Below are 20,141 nucleotides of genomic sequence, written 5' to 3'. Positions count from 1 at the left end.
CAAACGTCTTCCATTTACGGATTATGGAGGCCACTGTGCTCTTAGGAACCTTAAGTGCAGCAGAAATTTTTTTTTGTAACCTTGGCCAGATCTGTGCCTTGCCACAATTCTGTCTGTGAGCTCTTCAGGCAGTTCCTTTGACCTCATGATTCTCATTTGCTCTGACATGCAGTGTGAGCTGTAGGGTCTTATATAGACAGGTGTGTGGCTTTCCTAATCACGTCCAATCAGTATAATCAAACACCGCTGGACTCAAATGAAGGTGTAGAACCATCTCAGGGATGATCAGCAGAAATGGACAGCACCTAAGTTAAATATATGAGTGTCACAGCGAAGGGTCTGAATACTTATGACCATGTGATATTTCAGTTTTTCTTTTTTAATAAATCTGCAAAAATGTCAAAAATTCTGTGTTTTTCTGTCAATATGGGGTGCTGTGTGTACATTAATGAGGAAAAAAATGAACTTAAATGATTTTAGCATATGGCTGCAATATAACAAAGAGTGAAAAATTTAAGGGGGTCTGAATACTTTCCATACCCACTGTATGTATTGACATATATCATTCATTTATTATGACACAATAGTCAAAATAAGTGCTGTCAGATTCTGCATCTGCTCCCATAATCTTTATATACTGTAAAATATAATGATACTAGATGGTTTTTCTAGATCGGTGATTCTCAACCTGGGAGTCAGGATACCAAACATTTTCCTGACTTTTCACAGATTTGTGTTTTCTTCTGACACTCTGGACACTCCTACCTCCTCAGATCGTTAAACCCACATTTCAAATGAACCCAAAAAAGGAAAACAATAAGTAGAAAATGCTTTATTGTAAGCAATCAGCAGTCTACTGTTCAAGATTACAGGTTCAACCACCCTGTCCTCTGGAACTCAATACTAATTCCTTAATGTCTCACAATGTGTTTCCTTCCAAAACTGTATGCATCTGAGGGTTAGATGTCCAAAGAGTTGCTCTATGAAAAAAAGAACACACAGTAGATCACAGAAAATGCAGAAAATGAACATTACCACACCAGCACATGTCTTGACAGTCCCCCACAATGGTGTCAATGACCATGCCCATTAAGCAAATAAACCTAGAATTTCTCAGAAATGCCACTTTAGGCACAGCCTCCACTCCACTGCTCACGCCATATTTTCGCACTTCACTTTCACCCTTTCACGCAGGACGAAGAAACCTGCGGCTGATCATGGAATATCTCCCCTACGGCAGTTTGAGAGATTATCTCATCAAACATAAGGACCACTTTGATTCTAAGAAACTGCAACTCTATGCATCACAGATTTGCAAGGTAATGTAGTGCAGTATGTTGTATCGTAAGTATATCTACTATATACTTAGTAACAACACCTGATTCAATTCATTTCTTCCAGGGTATGGACTACCTCGCCACAAGGCGTTACATCCACAGAGACCTGGCCACCAGAAACATTCTGGTGGAGAGCGAGATGAGGGTGAAGATCGGTGATTTCGGCCTGACCAAAGTGCTGCCACAGGATAAAGAGTACTACACCGTCAGAGAGCCCGGGGAAAGCCCGATCTTTTGGTGAGGACCACACACTGCGTGTGTTTGTTAGTAGTTCAAATACAGTATCTAAATTTTGTCACTTTATGAAGATAAAGACTGTTAATGTTTTCAATGTTCTTTCTACATTTGTGGTAAATACTGTAATACTGTGTAAAGATAAGATCATGTGATTAACACAGACAAAATTTTGATTTGGTTTTATACATCCAGGCTAAATGTGCCTGCTGTTTCTTTCATGGCTTCATTTCTGTCTGCTTGTAATGTATGACAGTATTTATATGCATGTATAATGTGCTGTGGTGTTTTCCAGGTATGCTCCAGAGTCACTGACAGAGAGCAAGTTCTCTGTGGCATCAGATGTTTGGAGTTTTGGTGTTGTCCTCTATGAACTCTTTACTTACAGTGACAAGAACTGCAGCCCACCAGTGGTACTGCACTCCTCCTCTTTCATTATTGTTATTATTTTATGTATTATGGAACTATTTTGCAAGTCTACCTTTAATTACTTCGTCACCTGTGTGACTCACTTAAATCAGCAATGAAACAATGGCCAGTGCAGTTAGTTTGTATTGTCCTTAAAGAAATCAGTTGATTGAGCACTCAAACAGGAAACACTTCTAATCATTTTTTGGGCAGTTTCAATTTTGTGAAGTTTTATCAAGCTGCAATCATTAAAATTAGACAAAAAACATTTTTGTTCTGTTCAAGGTGTTTATGGAGAAGATGGGAAATGAAAAGCAGGGTCAGATGATTGTCTACCATCTGATAGGCCTGCTGAAAAATGGCTACAGGTTACCTGCTCCTGATGGCTGTAACACAAGACATAAAAGGTGGGGGGGGGGGGGGGTAATTATAATGTTGTGTGAGAGCAATGCATGCACACTGCTTGTTGTAAATTTAAAAGGAATTGCATCAATTCAGGGTCACCTGAGTCTAGCAGGTTGACAGGGAAAACTCATCAGGAGCAAGCAGTTCCGGAATCAAGCTAGCCATAAGCAGAAAAGGCAACTGTGTGTTATCAGTTAAATCTAGTAACCAATGAAAAATTGAAATAGAAAGTCCTGTTATTGCAAAGTGTATCTTAACAAGAATAATGTTCTAGTGCTATGCTGAAGGCTCTGTGAGGTCAGGACTAGCATGCTAACACATTCACAAAGACAACACTAACACTGATTTTAAGTAGTTGTAATTTTTACCATGTTCACATTCATAGTTGAGGTTTTTTTGCCTGCTGACATGTTCAAACTGACACCAAATGCGAAGCACAGATGGGTTTGAGGGAAATGTTATTAGTTTTTCAGGTATTTAGTAACAAACCAAATTATTGGAGAAATTTTAAATTTGGACCTGGTGATGGCACTAGAGGAAAAGTTCATCATTAAAGTTAGTACAATTCATCCTGAGGGGAACATGAACGTCTCTACCAAATGATCCATTTCTTTTCCTGTTCTTCTTGTTCTGATGGTTCCTCAGATTCACAAGATTATGACAGAGTGCTGGAACAGTGATCCAAACCAGCGACCTACTTTCAAGACATTAATTCATAGCGTGGAGGCCGTACGGCACAGCGATGACAGATGACCAACATTGATCCTTCAACCTTTGACCTCTAGGCCTTTCTAAGCACCTGGGAGTTCGTCCCCACGGGTCTTAACAGAACAGTCAATGTCTCTGTGATGTCTGGGTTTACTGCAGAGAAGCAGCAGGCCAAAGTATAATTTATCTCCTTTTAGGCTGCCTGTTTGTCCACTTAATTAACATTTCCTTAAATTAAGATAGTGTGATGATAATATCCGCTAACTTAGCAGTTCATATCTGTCTGTGGTCACATGAAATACACCAATTACTGTATTACACTGATTGCTACACTACATCTGACTCATAGACCAAACAAAATGTCAGTTCCAGTGCCTTTAAGAACATTTCATTATGGGATAAATTCTTTTCTTTGAGTTATATGTACTTGCTTAGGTCACTTGTGTTGAAGGTGTAACCCTTAAAATTAATCATTACCAAAAATATATACATCAAAATAAGCAGCATTTAGTTCATTCCTGTGCTTTTGTATTTTTATTGATGCAAAATAAGCAGAAAGTTACTGTGTTAAACCAAAGAGGCCCGGGCATTTCTAACAGACTTTGAGTCATCTGAGTGCTCCTGAATATCAAAGCTGCATAAACTTAACTTTGCAGCACTGATCATTCGTGGCTGTACTGACCTGAAGTGAGCAGGTACCCTCCTGCTGATGCCCAGGCAGGCACACGTTTGATACTTCAAGACTAATAAAGGACAGTCTATAAGGCACCAGCTGTATGTCTGGCACCAGGGGACTTGCTGTGAAGATCTCTACATGTGGCTGCAGATTTCTGCTGCTACTAATTGTTTCTGTGCTTTTCTATAGTGGTAGTTTGCTATGAACACATCATATTTCTACAGACTTAACACAATTCACCTGTGATCTGTTTACATCATGTCATGCATCGTGGAAACAACAACATATGTCAGTAATAACTACTCATTAAGCTATCTCAGTAACAAGTGGGTGAACAGTAGTGTTATATCATGGACTCACGCAGTACTAAACCAGCACAGGAAAAGATATTACCTTAGCAATGAATTATTCAAGGGTAAAGATATGTTAAAAAGGCTGTACTTTTCATTTCTGCAGTGGTAGCTTGTTGTTTGAATTTCGGTCATGTCATTATTTTTCCATGTCAGATATTTGTTTTGTTTGTGAAACTGTGTTTTTTTTTTGTGTAAACAGGGCATCCATGCAAAAGAGAGTGAAATAGTTCTCACTGGACTAACCTGTATAATAAAGGTTGAATAAATGGGTAGGCATTACATTGTCGAACTTTAAATTTGTCAGTAGTTACAAGAGGGTTTTTTTTGTTTGTTTGTTTGAAATTTTACATGTCAAATGTTAAAGACCAAATGAGATGCAAAATGTCAAAGGGCTGGTGCCCTCTCACGCCACTAAGGATGAGTCAGTGTAGAGAGTTTTCTCACCTACAGACAGCTCCCACAGCTGTAAGCTCTCACCCCCGAACATCTGGGCCCTGATGATCTGACTGTCCTTAATTATTCTTTCATGTCAAGTCTGTTGTAAATGAGACTTTTTGTTTGAAACATATCATTTTTTTTATGTTCAACAGATGAAAGGGGTGGTTCTTTGTATTTATTTCAGTGTTTGTTTGTCTCAGCATGAACACATTGAACCTGTTTTAGATACCCTTTGATGCTTGTATGGGTGGATAAATGTAAATACTGAGATGTGGTTGTTTAGTTCAAGATGTATTTAAGGCATCTATAAACATTTATTAAATAAAACATACTTTTATACTATGGGCATGAATAGTTGTACTTTTTTTAAAATTTAAATATGGCTTGCTTTTTACAAAAAACTTTATCATACTGCACCCACAGTCTGCCATATGTTGTTCTAGTCCACATGATTTTATAACAGCATGTTTCTTCAGTGAGTCAAATGTATGTTTCTGCTGCATCAAAAGGGTTAAAAGAGAAAATCTTTTTCATTATTGTCCCCAGGGTGTTGATTGGTCTGAGGCATAATGTTGTGAACAGAGGACAGCAATAATTTCACAGCAGCCTAAATGACATTAATGTGTGATATTGGCCTCCGTTAAGTATCAGTGTACTTTAGTCATAGTCTGCAGGCGAGAACACGGGTGCTCCAGAGCCATTCCATGCATAATCAAGTGTTGTAGACAATATATAACACTGCTCAACATTTCATATTAACACAGTATTTAAAATTTATTGTCAAGGATGCTGAAACACACAGTATATACAGACCGTACAGAGCATCTTTTAAACAAAATATCCAGTGAGGACAATGTAGACATCATTATGACAGAGAGACATGATGTTGGGGTGACGTGATGAGTCTAATTCAGATACTATGGACTGTGTCTGCTGTGCAGTAAGATGTGGGTGGCAATAACTAGCTATACTATAGCCAGTTAAACAGTTTCCACAACTGTACACTGTCCATAATCACCCATCACAACACCTTTATATCACCACCTCTCTGCCATGCCTTCCCCCCTCTTTGCCTCAGCACAAGCGTCCAATATCATTCTTGGTACAGCCCTGGTTACAGCACATCCCTGCCACACCCAGAGAAAAGTTCCTCTTTTTCTTACTCGGTATGGGCCAGCCAGCTCCTGTGGGACTACCACCTTGCTTGCCTAAAACCATGAACGACTGAGGATTCTCCAGAGGGGTTGGGTTGCTGAGCGTCTGCTGCTGCCTCTCTCCTATGGCCCTGTAAAGAACAAGGCGGTCTGCCATGGAGCGAGAGGTGGCAACATGGTGAGGAGACCGGTTATCTCTGGGCCCTGTGCCACGTTGCCAGGTGCGCTGCTGGTCGTCTGCTGGATCGTCACTAAGGGAACTCCAATGGAAAGAGTCTGGAGGAAAAAACACTACTTGAAACAGGAGTCATTTGACATACCTGAAAACGTTTATAACAGGTGCTTTTTTGGAGGCAGGATTGATGATAACTAGTAATTAAATGTTTTCATGTTACGTTTACAGTTAACACGAGATGACCATGGTGCTGAAACATGAGGTGGTCAACTGAAATGTATCACCCGATTACAACCTGTGGCAGTGTAGCATTTTTATTTTGTTAATAATCTAATGTTCTGTTAATAATCTAATGTTCTATCTGTAAAAATTTAGGAAATATTTGCCAGTGGAATCTTTCTTCTAAATCATCTTAGTGAGAAATCAAATTTTCCCACTATTGCTGGGCTATATCAGAATTTAAGACTTGTGGATAGTGCTTTGTTTTGAAATGTCTGCATATATACATAGAGTAGAACAATTTTTTGTGATATAACATCCACAAATTTCCAAAAGAATTCAGCAGCAGTGTCTTAATGTCAACTCACCCAAGTCCCCCTCTGTGGATCGTTTCCACCGGGAGCCTCCGCAGGTGAAAATAACTGCTCTGATGAACTCTCTCCCGCACAGTTTCACCCCGTAGTCCCTCGGTACAATCAGTCCGTTCATTACATCAGCCTTCACACAGCTGCATATGCCACCAACACACACCACAGCCACCGCAAGAGTCAATCTCCAGAGCATTTTTTTTGTTTGTTTGTTTGTCCTAAAACTAAGAACACCACACCGGCTGGTCTGTGCTGTACAGGCGGGTCAGCTGAGCTCCACCTCAGATCTGGTCAGTGTTTGAAATCCTGCTGGTTTTCTTGCTGTTTGCTCTGTTGCAGCCTGTTGAGCCTGCACAAGTTGTATAAGGAACAGAAGATTTGTCGGCTTGGTGATGCAGAGCAGATGTTGGCTTCCTCTTCTTGCTCTTTCTTGGTCAGTGGACACAAGCTTTTATACTCCTAGTCACTAGTTCACTCATCAATCTATCCGTTCAACCCCTAGCCGCTCTCTCCCCCTCCCTCTCTTCCAGACACACACACGTCATTCAGATTGATGACAATGACGTACTTGTGAGTTATTTCCTTGTTGTTGTAATATTAAAGGAATATTTTTATATGGAGTATGAGTGTACTATAGAGCATGCTGTGCACTACACTGGGAAGATATTAAATTTGGCTTAGTCCTGTTTCAACACTGTGTCCATCTCTGTAAAACAAGGGTGGCTTGATGTATGTTACTGGCTTTTGTCAAACAGTCTTTGGAAAGTTTCTTTTTATTGAATTTACAAACATCCTTTCTATGAGGTCAAACGTGATGGTCAACAGATAATACACAGATATGAGCACCTTGAAGTATTGTACATCCATTTAATTCTATCTTAACAATAAAAATGCAGGTGCAGGTTACAGGTGCACCGGTGTTTACTATAGGTTTCAGTTTCTCAGCACTGAAGCTCTGGCCTTGGCAAATCAACTCGTCTCTTGTAGTTACAATCACCAAAGGTTTTAGTGATAGAGTTTGGAGTGATCTTCTGCTATCAGGACAAATGTCTGCGACACTTTGCAATTAAAGCTTCATTGAGTAAAATTAAGCTGCTTTGGTCATCAGGTTTGAACAAAACAGTTCTGACCAGCGAGTACCACTATTATAGGAGCACCAGTAACTTGCCTGGCAGCATCATTCATATGATGTGTATAGTATCAGCCTTTGTAAGGCTAAGTTACTGTGTTTGGTGTTTAAAGGTCTTTCTGTCCTCTACTGGTCAAAAATTGCTGAAGTTTTAACTAAGACCATGATAAACAAGCATAACACAGCTTGCTGGGACATAATATCAGTGTGCCATTGTATGAATTATGTAACATTGCTGGAGCATAAAGTAAATGATGTAAATATTCATGTAACAGATTTATTTCATGTTATTAACTGTTACTAACTTAAGTATTTGGGCCAGCATTCAGCATCAACTAGCCTGTACCCAGTACACTGTTTGGTTACTCATGCTTCGCCAATCATGATTATTTTTTTGATCATTAATAAGGTGATCAATTTGACTCGAGGTCTGTAATAGAAAAAAACACCACAAACCATATGGACTGAAAAACTTTAAGAATACAGCTGTATTTGACAGCTCTTTCCATCATCAAGTAAATGCAGGTGAATGCAAAGACTGGATGACTCTGATTTGATCTCAAATTACCAATTCATCATTTCTCCAGGAAGGAAGTGAGACTGCTTTTAGCGCGACGAGCCTTCTCTATGCTATCGAAGCTTGGAGTCCCAAGAGGCAAGTCCAGACGGTCGTGTTCAGATGTGATGATACTCTCAGCCTCCCCTAAGGGTATAATGCAAGAACAAATACATTGCATTGTAATGTGGGAAGTAAACATCTACAAAACAAGTCATTTTTGCCAGCTAATTAATGCTAATTACTGGGTTTCTGACTCTCCAAGTGAGTACTGACACTAGAGAACAAGTGGAGTTTGGTAGGTGAGGTTTAATATATGTCTATTACAGCCAAACCGAGCTACAGGACAGTATATGTTGTCAAAAAAAAAGATTTGGACATGTGATTACGGGCGTAGAATAATTATCTTACTATGAATATGTCTGTGCCACACAACAAGGTGCCAAACAAAATAGCTAAAGCAAAAACAAACAGCTACTGTCTGGGTTAAAATGACAAGAGCATGCCAGAATATTCTGGGAATAAACAGGTATTCAAATATTACATAAACATTTTATTAGTAGTCCTACTGTACCTCTCATACGATAAATAAGCGTCCCATAGGCGCTGTCCATCTGGTAGGCAAATATAAAGCCGAGGGGAATGATGGGAGTAAACAGGAAGGGTTTCTTTCTTTTAATAGCACTGAAGAAAGGGGAGGGTCAAAGAACAGAATAGAACAGAACAGAATAGAATAGAGAAATTAAATAATTAGATTAAATTAAATAATTAGATTAAATTAAAGAGAAATGATCTATATTTACACAGTCAACATGTGATAAAAAAGATACTGTAAACAAAAGCTCTCAGAGAGAGTGCATGCCTTCACATTTACATTTTTATAATCTGGAAATACAGACCACTAAACTGTGCAATAGTTCAAGTCAGCCAGACCCAATCACAGCCATTTAAATGTGTCATGCTGCTGTAGTGCCACCTATAGGTGGCTTGTCACTTTTGGCAAGTCTATAACTGTTAAATGTGATGTGACTACTGTGTCTAACACTTACAAAACATCACACACACGCAGTATCGCACCGATAAAGGCCACTGGACAACAAAGTGTGACTAATTTATTACTGAAGCTGTGAAGACTCAGGTCAGCAAGGATCATACTTTACAGCTGTCATGAACACGCCAATGCAGGATATTCTCCCGCTGTGCATCAGTACTGTGTGCATGTTAGAAACAGATCATCCCTGAGTGAATCTCATCCTAAAAATCCATGAGCTGACCTCTACTCACCCTACGGTGAGTCCCACTGTGGCCAGTGTAAAGAAGGTGCCAAAGTATTTGAGAAACTCTCTGGACCAGGCAATCTGCATAGCCATCTGTCTCTCTCTCATCTGGTTCTGCATCAGGATCTGACGCTCCAGCTGCAGCCACACAGGAGAAAGGACACACAAGACGTCGTCAGGCATAACAGACCCTTAAAGCCCAATACGGCCACTGCCTATGCAACTTTAAAACGTGACATTTTTATTTATTAGAATACATATTTTAGGAATACAACAAATTAAGTCAAATTAACCAGTGAATAAAACACGAGTTAGACCCACGTAACAGCTGATATTGGCTTATTGCAGACACCAGTGGGGAAAAACAAGTATTCAAAACATCAACATTGGTTATATCAAACATTTTTAGTGCAGCTGTTCACACAAAATTAAGACCAGACATTGGCTTTAACTCAATAATGCAACATAGCTAAAGAAGTCAATCAATACTGGTATCAGAATACATGTTGGTCAATAAGCAACAAAAGATTTGTACAAGAAAGATAATCAGAAACAGTGTCTTTATTACATGGTTTGCCTACCAGAGAGCACTGGCAAGGTTATTGTTCAACTGTGCACATCCTGGTTGTACTTTATCGAAGAGCCAAATTTAACACGGCGCATTTGTTACTGAGGTTGTGTTAAACACAACAAAAGAATAGTGGCTGATATTGTCAGATTTTTTTATAGAACAAGACAGACTCAAAAATCAAGTATTTGGTAAAGGTCTATAAAATAACACCATTATCCAATCTTCAGCTTACAGTACAGCACGCTTCACATTTTTATTTGGAGGCTGTGTCAACAGTGAACACTGCGTATGTCTGGAGAAGATGCGATACACAAATCAAAGCAAAGCTAAATGAAAAATATTCCGAACACCAAATCTGCTCATGTTTTATACAATTAAAATAACAACCCGAGATATAACATGGCTGGATATTAAAGCAGTGAAACAGACACGGGAAGAGCCAAAGTCTTCCATCTGCTGTCTCCTGTTTGACACACACACAAAAACGTGGTTCCTGCATGACAATTACTACTGAGCTGACTGACTGACATTCTCATTTAAAAAGACTTAATTTGAAAAAAGTGAATGTGTCAAAATGAGCTTTTATTCCCACTTAACAGGAAAGTGATGCAATGCAATGGTTGAAAAATGACCACAGTGCCATTCAAGTCAGCCGATGACATAAGTGAATGACAAATTACAACATGTCGGACAAGCAGCATTCTGATTTCTGACTCTCTGCACATATTCACAAATGAGTCTGTGTATTTGTACTAATGGCTAAACATGACGTGGCACTGAAACTAAACTGAATGAAATAAGTCTGTTTTTGAGGCCTGTATGTAAAATAGAACATTGAGATGAAGAAGTTGTGCAAATGGATTAATTAAAATCCACTCTGCTTCACCCAGCGCTCCCTCTCCCTGCTCCACTGTGCTCTACTACGATCTACTACGCTTCACCACGCTCTGCTCAGATAAAGGAAGAGAATGCAACAAAACTCACTGATCAGGCAGAAATAACTGAAAATCTCTGATTGGTTCGCGAGACCAATCCCGGTCCAACCCTTCTAGAAGCCAAAGTCTCTGCACTGCTGCAGTGCTGTTCAGCGAGTCCTTGTCACAGGAGGCTTCGACGGCACCTCTCAACATTCAGACAGGCTTTGGGGAATATTTTTACAACCAAAGTCTTTGAAAAAAGTTGCATACTTCAACTTTAATTTAAAAGTGTTTTATGTGAGTGTCAGCTTCACACTGATCAACTCTCAGCACTAAATGTGTTAAACTTGTCGAGCTGGATGAGTAAGGCCAAGTATAATCAGTCAACCCTCCCTCAAGGCTTCACAGTCAGTGTGAGAAATGGCTTAAAATGGCCTTCAATTATATGACTGGAGCAACAGTGGCTCATATATCTACAATTCAAAAAAAAGCAATGAGTGTAAAATCTGGCAAATTACATTTGTGCACAAAAGTGGGTGACTAACACCAAAAATTGTAACAGCAGCACTAATCAAATACCTTTGGTGATTAATACGTGATGTTATCAGAACATCAAGTGGGGAGGCTGGCTGACTAGAACGCTTGGCTACTAATAAATGTCAGGATAGGCCTCACATTAAGAAAACTGCTCCGGACTGTTAAGCGGTAATCACTGGCAGGTAGAAGTACGGTGAAAGGCACTCGTGTTAATGAAGCGCAATCAACCCTTAAATCTAATCTGATTTTAAAGCATGGTGTTAGGACTGATTGTAGAGAGTTCAATCAACACTTTAGTCAAACACCACTCAAACAGCACAAAACAGAACATACAGTATCTACAGTAGCTATAGTTGCTGCAGATACGACTTTGGTCCATGTGCATTTTCATTTTCACTAGATGTATTAAAGACAAAACAGTAAATAAAAAGAGTATTGTTACAGCACTCTTTAATTTAGACCACCATTATTAGAAAATGTTTACAATTTAAAAAGCATTTAAACATAAAGTATTCAGGATGAAAACATAAAAACAATCTATACACAGACTTCTGTGTACACTTAAGAGTTTCTCTGTACATTTTGATATCTTGCTCGTCATGAAACTAATTACTTGTTGGAATCCACAGCTATACCCAAGCTGACTGAACCTGCTACCCTCTCTAGGAAGAGGGAAGCTACAAACTTTTTAGAGCCACACCGCTGAGTGTTTCATATCAGACACTGGGTGGAGTAATGTGTCAAAGTACTGGAAAGCACAGAAGCAATGTGAACTTAAGGAAGCCTCATTAAAATCAGACAAAGTTGAAATGAACCAATCCTGATGGGAGAATTCTCGGGTTTTCCTCTATAATGGTGTAAGGTCTTGACCTTACTATGCAAAGTGCCTTGAGATGATTTTGGCTGTGATTTGGTGCTATATTAATACAATTTAACTGAACTGTGAATGAGTCAAGAATTTAATTATATTTCAATTAGACCACTTTCCACTGATAGCGAGGGGAAATTACTCATCCGTTCACAGAGCCATTATGGTCGTCATGAGCAAGAAATGTGCACAAATGGGAGGGATGACTTCATAGCCACAAAAAAAGGAAGCGGCACAGAGAGAGTAGATGTCCGAATTTAATACGCCATCTGGCAACTACCTGATATTTTATCCCTTTTGAGTCACCAGCATGTATATCTTTTAAAGAGGTACAATATGTTCCAGTAGAGATAATTATTTTTTGTTTTACATTATCTAAGGGACTGCAGATGCTAAGTAGCTCAAAGCCTGGTGCTACTGTTTAAGACTGTACACAAATGAACAGAACACAAAACTGAAGACAATATTCATGAGCATAATGTTACTTTCTGGTCAAACTGTGAAAGCTAAATGTCTATATTTCTGACACTGTTTGGATAAATGACAAATTAATCTATAAACAGATGCGCATTACATTAACAGAAAATAAACATTACATTTATTTCGGCCCCTTGTCAACTCTCTCAGTTGGCGTGATGCTAAATGCCTGTACAGAACGGCGACAGTATTTAACCTCCACAACCTCAGCATCATCAGCACTGGCACAGCTGACATGTCGCTGAGTTTCAACTAGGAAGGAATCCTCCTGGACATTTAATTCCACCCTGATGAACGCTCCAATCATAAACTCTGCCAGCTCTCCGCCATCAAGAAACTCTGTTGGACCCAACCTACTGCTCCCCTTGTATGAAAGCATCAAAGCGCCAATCCTCATCTAATGCCCCATCTGCTCCTTCACCACACTTAGAGTCACCAACAGGAACAAACTCATCAAAACCACAAACACACACAGCCACTAAAATCCACTTCCAACCTCACAGATGTCAACACGAACGTTGGTAACATCCAAATCATAATTCCCAAGCTTGAATCTGTGAACAAAAAAAGCTTGCTTTGAAAACACGACTGGAAATTACCTACCCTTTCCAAATTTCCAGTTCTAGTGCAGATACACTGGCTGCATTTTGGCACCAATAACAATATGATACATAGTATAAATGTGTTTCTCTCTAAAACCCTTCTTTTCTCTTTTGTATATTCGCGTTGCATGGTCTGTTTCCATGTGATTGCTATGTGGTTTTGTATGATAAACTACTTGTCAAGATAACAAAGTGACAAGATTGCAGGAGATGACCAACGGATTTGGGGGCAAGCTTAGACAGGCAGCGGAGGATTACAAAATGACTGTGAGGAAAAAAGCAGAGAAGAAGAAGTGAAATAAAGAAATGAACCATGAGTCCACTCTGAAAGTGACAGTGTGAGAACTGCTTTGAAATCTAAGCGGGAAATTCGCTGACATTTCCTAATAGCTGCAGGCACAGAGAGCACACAGAGCCAGACAATACTTGGAAAACTGACAGCAAAAGCACGAATCATCACAGTCAACTTACTGAAACCCACCGAGAGTGAGAGAGGAGTGCAACAACACACACAAAAACATTACGGCCATCAGTAATTACTTCCTGACTTTTGGGGTGTTCCTCGGGGTGCTATTCTTAATCCCTGACTAAAGAAAGGTTATTCTCACCCTACTGCTAAAGTGTTTTTGACATACCCAGTTCTAACTCGGTGCACAAAATCCTGTATTGGAGAGAATTTTGAAGTGATCCAAGTTTACATTTTAATCAGTACATCACAGAACTGCTTAAGTCCTGCTTCGTTCATCTCTGGAATGAAGCTATGATTAGCAACAAACTGGAACTAAAGGGTACTGAGAAAGTGATTCATGCCTCGTCATTTCTTGTCCAGAATTTCTGTTTCAGTGACTATATACTAGTTACCAGTAACTGATTAGATCATATTTTATGATTATCATTAATTTGTCCATGGCAGAAGCCCCTGACTTTCCACTGTGTTCTGTAGTTTATGATAATCTGACCAAGGACTTTTACTAATTATGACATAACAGCTTACAGTAATGTCTTACTGTAGTTAGAGATGCCCTGATACGATTCTAAGTATCAGTATCAGTGCCGATCTGGCCATCTTTCCCAGGATCAGTATCAGCCAGAATAAAGCTGATTCAATTCTGATCTGTATTTGAGTGGACGTAGCAGTGTTTTTGACACGTGCCTGTCATGCAGCCGATAACCTGCTACATTACTCAATCCAGCTGTCTACACTGCTTGTGTGTCTGCTGGCATACCAGGCATGTAGGTGCCTCCTGAAATCTATTTTTAGCTTCAGGTCTATTTTTTCATAGCTATGTGCGTAAAAACATAATCCACCAAAATAATGAAAATTCACTAGCTCCAGTCAGAAATAGAAAAATATATCACGCCAAAACAGTTCAATGTAGGGATGTCCCGATTCAGTCTTTACAATCAGATCCTTTTAATATTAAGCATCTACCAACAGCGATTTCCATCTGATACTTATATGAACCTTATTTAAATGTTCTGTAACTGTAATCCAAAGCATTTTGAGACACTGTATTTGCATTACCTGGAGAAATTGAAAAGTGGTTAAAAACCAGTGAAATACAACAAACACTCAGTGTAAAGTTACCTAATTATAGTGAATAACAACCCTGTTACTAGCAGCAAAGACCCATTTTTAAATATAAAGTGAACAATTTAAATAATTTAGGAGTTGCCATTTACCTTCAGCACATGTCATACAGTATAAATGGATCTACATCCACTGAACTTTCAAGTAATGTTTAAGATGGATCCATAATTCAAGCACAGCAGCTTTGACTTGCAGTCATCAAGGCAAGAGAGTGGAAAGGATCAATTAGCTCTGACTGATGTTACTCGAAAACACTGACAAGCAGTCATCTTTGACATCTTAATACAGGGGGAGGCAATAAGTGAAATTGATGGGGTCAGTCTCATTCTCTAAATCTGGTGATATATAATTTGAATGTCGAAGATGAAAAAAACAACTAAATGATTTCCCGTTACAGACACTAATATAACACCTGCTCCTTGTTCAAATGTTAGACGATGGTGTATGTTTTCTGAAAGGTTAAATGTATTCATCAAAATTTAAATATATGCTGTCAACTTATTTTAAGGACACAGACTGGTATTCAAAAGCTATTCTGAGTGTGAATTATAAATATGAAACTATCTGTATTAAGTCAATGAAAAAATGTGGCTCCACTACAACAATGCGTAAACATGTAGCTAATATTCACTGTGAGTCATCATCACGACTGAAATGAGGATGCTCTGAAACTCAATTGCCAAAAACCTTTGCCATCACTGAGTAATATTAATCATCATCTACCACATTTACAGCTGGGAGAGCGGGAGAAAATTAAGGGGCAAACAACACAACAAACCTTTTGGGCGTAAGTCGGATAATGTCATTGGTTTTATGACAGTCACACATCCCACCTGCTGCTCAGCGCCTCACAGGCATGAATAAATCACTACAAATTGGCCCCAAAAAGGAGGAGGAAAAAAAACAATCCTTTGTTTAAATGAAAAAAATTAACAACAATAATGAGCGCAATAAAACTTGTGGTCCCTAATTGGAAACACTGAGATCTTGTATGCCTGGTTTTCACACTGTGCGATTCAAGAAAGAAAGAATGCCAGGTTGAAATGGAAGATTGTCAGGGAAGGTCAATGTGATGGCCAGAGTCTGTACGCTGGAGCAAACTACCAAAACCTTAGGCCTCATGGGCTGGGATCAATGGCCACTTTCCCTAAATATTACTTAGCCTCATGTTTGCTTTGTGGTGCTCTGATTAAACAAATATCTTCTTTATGATGTAGATCAGGCAATACAGCAGCACCCAGCCCAAGACACTCACTGTGTCAGCTGATATTGTGCTTTAGTAGTGCGTGTAATAGTTGTCCTCTAAAGTTGCACTGATCAAAGTGCCTCCAAACCACTTTAACCTTCAAGCTTAAGCGCTGCAACAATGTTCCACCTGACAGGTGTCACGTGACTACAGGAGCTTTTAAGACCTGCATAGCAAGTCATTGTGTGAGCAATACTGTTGTGCTGTTTCACTCACCTGTAGGCGTGAATTGTGGAGCATGAATTCTTGTTGTTTTTTTAAGTTTGCATCCATGGATTTTGACAGTAGAAACCCCATGGTGGCGCTGTTACTGTTAACCTACAGATACGATTACAGAGAATTATGCAGCAGTCAATATTTCATTGTGTGACAACCGTCTGTAGCTGTGCTTCATTTAGATGCTTCTATTAGTTTAAAAACTACATGTTGGTGCTGCATCCAAACTTTGCTATGCATTGCTAGATGCTAGCAAAGCATAGCAAACATTAAACGACTTGGCACATGGTTCTGTGCTTCTCGCTAATGATATGTGACTGGTAGCTTGGCTAACTACAAATGAAAGCTTTACATACCTAATATTCTTTCTTTGAAGATAGTAAGCTAAATATTATAGGAATAGTGGGGAAAAGACAGGACTAACGAAGACTCAAGGGCATGTCTCTATCAAAACAAAAGGCTGTGTGCACAGAAACAACTTCCTTTCTACCGGTTTGTCATCCGGTGACTCTGCCATGGGAAACACTGTACATCCGGTCAGACTTTCAAAATAAATTCCACACAAGAAAGTTTCTAGATGTCAAAAGCAACTGATGAGTACCGTGTAAAGCAAGGAAGTAATTCATTTAACATCGGACTATGTCTCCGAATAAAGTGGAAGAGAATAAAACATTTTACACATACTGCTTTTACATTGTTTGTCCTCAGGCTCTGCACAGGCCATGGTCACAGGATGTTGCAGTTAGCTGAGAAATGGCTCCCTCTATTGGTCTCTATTTCTATCTTCGAGGTCTAAGTCAATACTTGATTGTTTTAGTCTGTATGCATTTTCACTTATAGATATAAATTTAGAAGGACCATCTTGGAAGCCTAACTTAGTTTAAGTTGTCATGTTTTTTATACAATATAACTTTGCAAAGTAACTTCACGTATACTTGCAGGGAAGAACATTTAAAGTTCAACATTATGTAAAGGTTGTTGACTGTGTAGATTTGATGTGAAGGTAATAAATGGATGAACTGCATGACTGAAGCCCATCGTGAAGTGATACTAAGAAAACTTTATGGAAGAGGTAGCTTCCCAAGCTGCTTCTTGTCTTGTTCTAACTTGATCAGTCAAAGTGAAAATGCAACAAACTGTGATAACTTCATGCTGCAGTGAACCATCAAGCCAAGCTATTTTTTTCTTTGTTATCAGTATTTTTTATTACTTGGTTACCCCCCCTATGGAAGCATACATACTGAATGTTTTAGTACCGTCAGAGCCTTATCTATCTTTTTCAGTGTAGGTCTTCAAGGTGTTTACATGATTCATGTCACAAACCCTTCCTACAGTGACAGGTTGCTTTACCTTTGAGTGGTATAAATAGTAATGTCCAGTTTCAGATTTTCCAAGGAATTTCCAAAAGATATGGTGAACACTAACTATTACAAACAAGCCGGCTCCCTACTGACAACAACAATGATAAGATCAGACATGTGTAATTATACTACTTCCATATTACTAAATAGAAGCATCTCACGTGCAAAATTTGGGAGGCGGTAAGTGAACTGCTGGAAAGCCCACAAAGGTTTCACACAGTCAGCTCTGCACTGGGATGGGGCATCACTGTCTGATCTAGCTGGTGGAATTACTGGATGCATGTTCATCTTTTGTATGAGGGAATTCCACCTGGCTAGTAACCAAATGATGGACATTGTTCATAAAACCTCTTTCTAATGTGTGAGAGTTTCTTCCATGCACATTTCCAGCTTTCCCACGTTACGTGAACTGACTTATCGTGTGAACAGTAATCTCTGTTTTGCCCTGTGTGCTAGGAGATGTTATTGTTTTGGTTCTGTTTCAGAAGTACATTAATATATTAGCCTAATACTAACAGAAAAGTCCAGTTTATGTTAAGTAATTTTTTTATTTGAACCATTTAACCAAGTTATACAGCACCATGTCTAGATCTGACCCTGATGATAAAGGTGTCATTTCCTTTATATACTTTTAAGGATTCAAGCCCTAAACCTGAACCTGCTGTTTGCACACCAGCCCCAGAATTGCTTACAGAGCAACATAGAGTTTCTGTGGAGCACGGAGCAGCATTTGTAAGTTCTCTTGTTCTGTGTGAGCAGGGTTAATAATGACAATAATGATTTTAAATAAAAAAAAATGTATCTTTTTTGGTAGTTTATTTTTAATTGAATGAGAAGCCTGTTGACAAGCATTACGGATACTCTATTTTATGAGATCCTCAACAAAACACCTGATGGGATAAGCTTGCTTGGCAATCTTGAGGAAACCCATTACACTTCTACAGTGTCGGACACGGAAAAGTAACCCAACTCCAGTACTGGTGCCATGAGCAATACGGGTACATGGGCTACTTTTCCGTAGCCCACCCTGTATAATTAAAGGAAGGTCCATGGTCTGGATACTTGTGTCCATTTAATGCAGCACTTCAGAGAGAAGTGAATATTTCTCACACAGAGATTATGCCTGATTTGATTAGGGTGAGCTACATTTTCTCTAATGTGAACTGCATCTGGGTTCCGAACTCACCCAGGTGAAAATCTTGGTAATGGCTGACAAACAACACATGGCCAACATCCCAGGTTGGCCAATACATCCTGGAGACTGCCATCCATAGAGCACAGTGGATTCGATCAAATGGGATGACAGCAATCCAGCAGATAGTTTGCCCAGCTTTGGGAGTTCCTTCAGACTGCCATCTTTGACATCCTAGGAAATGATTCAAATGCAGTAAAGTTAATAAGAGCTCAATTTGCTTTGATGGAAGGATGAAATATTGCTGGTAAGGCACATTTTATGAGCAAAGTAGACTTCAAGTTTTGGAAGTGGGTTACACCAATTGTCAATGATTTAAGTCTTTTGTGTAAAATGCAAAATATATATTCTGTTTTATTTAATGTTTTTACTTATGATTAGGTTAGTCCATGGACTTTGTTGGAAGCCTTTATGTGATGTGTGATTGCCAAAATGAATTAATGTTATACATTTTACATTTTTATACATGTTAAATAACATTCAATTATGTGGATAGCTTGATATCTTGTGCTTGTAGGAGTCGACCAAAATAAAACAGGTAATTTTAATACAAATGTATTGATAAACCAGAATTTGGGTTGTAATTTCCCCCCCACTTTTTGGTAGTTTTAGCTCATTTTTACCCATTTTTGGGTAGAAAACATAACCCAACATGCTGGGTCAAGCCCATAACCCAATCCTGTAAATGGTAGATGACTTCCCCGTCGAGCTTTACTTTGTTTTTACATTATGTGGACGTCTGCTAACGCGGACTTTGCGCCTCCTAGTTGGAAATAGAAAGCTTACAATTATGGGTTAATATTAATCTAAAATTTTAATTCTGAGTATTGTGAGGAAAAAGTCCATTTATTTTGAAAAGAGAAGACTAATAAAAAGATATATTTCTCTATATGACATTTATTATGCATTAACGTATCAAAATAAGCATGTGCACATGGATCCCTTCTGTTTAGGATAAACAGAAAAGACTAACTCCAACTTAGCGGTACACAACATTTATATGAAAAAGATGTTGCTTTCTGATTGGTCCAAAAACTGTTGGGGAGCAATTGTGGTTTAAACTTAATTCTCCCAAGATTGGTCCTTCAGTCCGTCCATCCTCCAATCATCCTCTCTGCTCCAATGG

General features: G+C 39.0%; 3 protein-coding genes across 5 annotated transcripts in view; 1 reads left to right on the top strand and 2 right to left on the bottom strand.

Moving 5' to 3' along the window:
* Window positions 1–5,119, top strand: part of jak2a (Janus kinase 2a) — a 31,765-nt gene extending 26,646 nt beyond the window's left edge. Inside the window, 5 exon segments of the mRNA XM_020605983.1 lie at window positions 1,195–1,319; window positions 1,402–1,574; window positions 1,867–1,984; window positions 2,265–2,373; window positions 3,025–5,119. Coding sequence (XP_020461639.1) covers window positions 1,195–1,319; window positions 1,402–1,574; window positions 1,867–1,984; window positions 2,265–2,373; window positions 3,025–3,137 — 638 coding nt within the window. The 3' untranslated portion in view covers window positions 3,138–5,119.
* On the bottom strand, window positions 839–16,968 carry plgrkt (plasminogen receptor, C-terminal lysine transmembrane protein). 3 transcript variants are annotated; one of them, XM_020605980.1, is made up of 6 exons: window positions 16,819–16,968; window positions 16,463–16,564; window positions 9,445–9,575; window positions 8,735–8,844; window positions 8,173–8,307; window positions 839–980 (listed from the first exon to the last, which is right to left on the bottom strand). In XM_020605980.1, exons 2-5 carry the CDS (start codon window positions 16,541–16,543, stop codon window positions 8,180–8,182), a joined length of 450 nt encoding a protein of 149 aa, XP_020461636.1. In that variant the 5' UTR covers window positions 16,544–16,564; window positions 16,819–16,968; the 3' UTR covers window positions 839–980; window positions 8,173–8,179. The 3 variants fall into 3 exon arrangements, with proteins under 3 accessions (XP_020461636.1, XP_020461637.1, XP_020461635.1); XM_020605981.1 differs by lacking the exon at window positions 839–980 and adding an exon at window positions 6,751–6,824; XM_020605979.1 differs by lacking the exon at window positions 839–980 and having other exon boundaries at window positions 6,859–8,307.
* Window positions 5,223–6,672, bottom strand: rln1 (relaxin 1). The gene is made up of 2 exons (XM_020605978.1): window positions 6,476–6,672; window positions 5,223–5,989 (listed from the first exon to the last, which is right to left on the bottom strand). Exons 1-2 carry the CDS (start codon window positions 6,669–6,671, stop codon window positions 5,634–5,636), a joined length of 552 nt encoding a protein of 183 aa, XP_020461634.1. The 5' UTR covers window position 6,672; the 3' UTR covers window positions 5,223–5,633.
* Window positions 16,969–20,141: the final 3,173 nt, after the last annotated feature.

Source organism: Monopterus albus, unplaced genomic scaffold (genome assembly GCF_001952655.1).
Source record: "Monopterus albus unplaced genomic scaffold, M_albus_1.0 scaffold75.1, whole genome shotgun sequence".
NCBI lineage: Eukaryota > Metazoa > Chordata > Actinopteri > Synbranchiformes > Synbranchidae > Monopterus > Monopterus albus.
Note: the sequence above shows the minus strand (reverse complement) of the source record. Positions and strands in the feature narration are given on the sequence as shown.

Coding starts and splice junctions, on each gene's coding strand:
- rln1 (XM_020605978.1), bottom strand. CDS start 6,671: ATGCTCTGGAGATTGACTCTTGCGGTGGCTGTGGTGTGTGTTGGTGGC. Junction 5,990..6,475: donor ATCCACAGAGGGGGACTTGG/GTGAGTTGACAT, acceptor TTTTTCCTCCAG/ACTCTTTCCATTGGAGTTCC.
- plgrkt (XM_020605980.1), bottom strand. CDS start 16,543: ATGGGGTTTCTACTGTCAAAATCCATGGATGCAAACTTAAAAAAACAA. Junction 8,845..9,444: donor ACAGTGGGACTCACCGTAGG/GTGAGTAGAGGT, acceptor CCCTTTCTTCAG/TGCTATTAAAAGAAAGAAAC. Junction 8,308..8,734: donor GCTTATTTATCGTATGAGAG/GTACAGTAGGAC, acceptor TTATACCCTTAG/GGGAGGCTGAGAGTATCATC.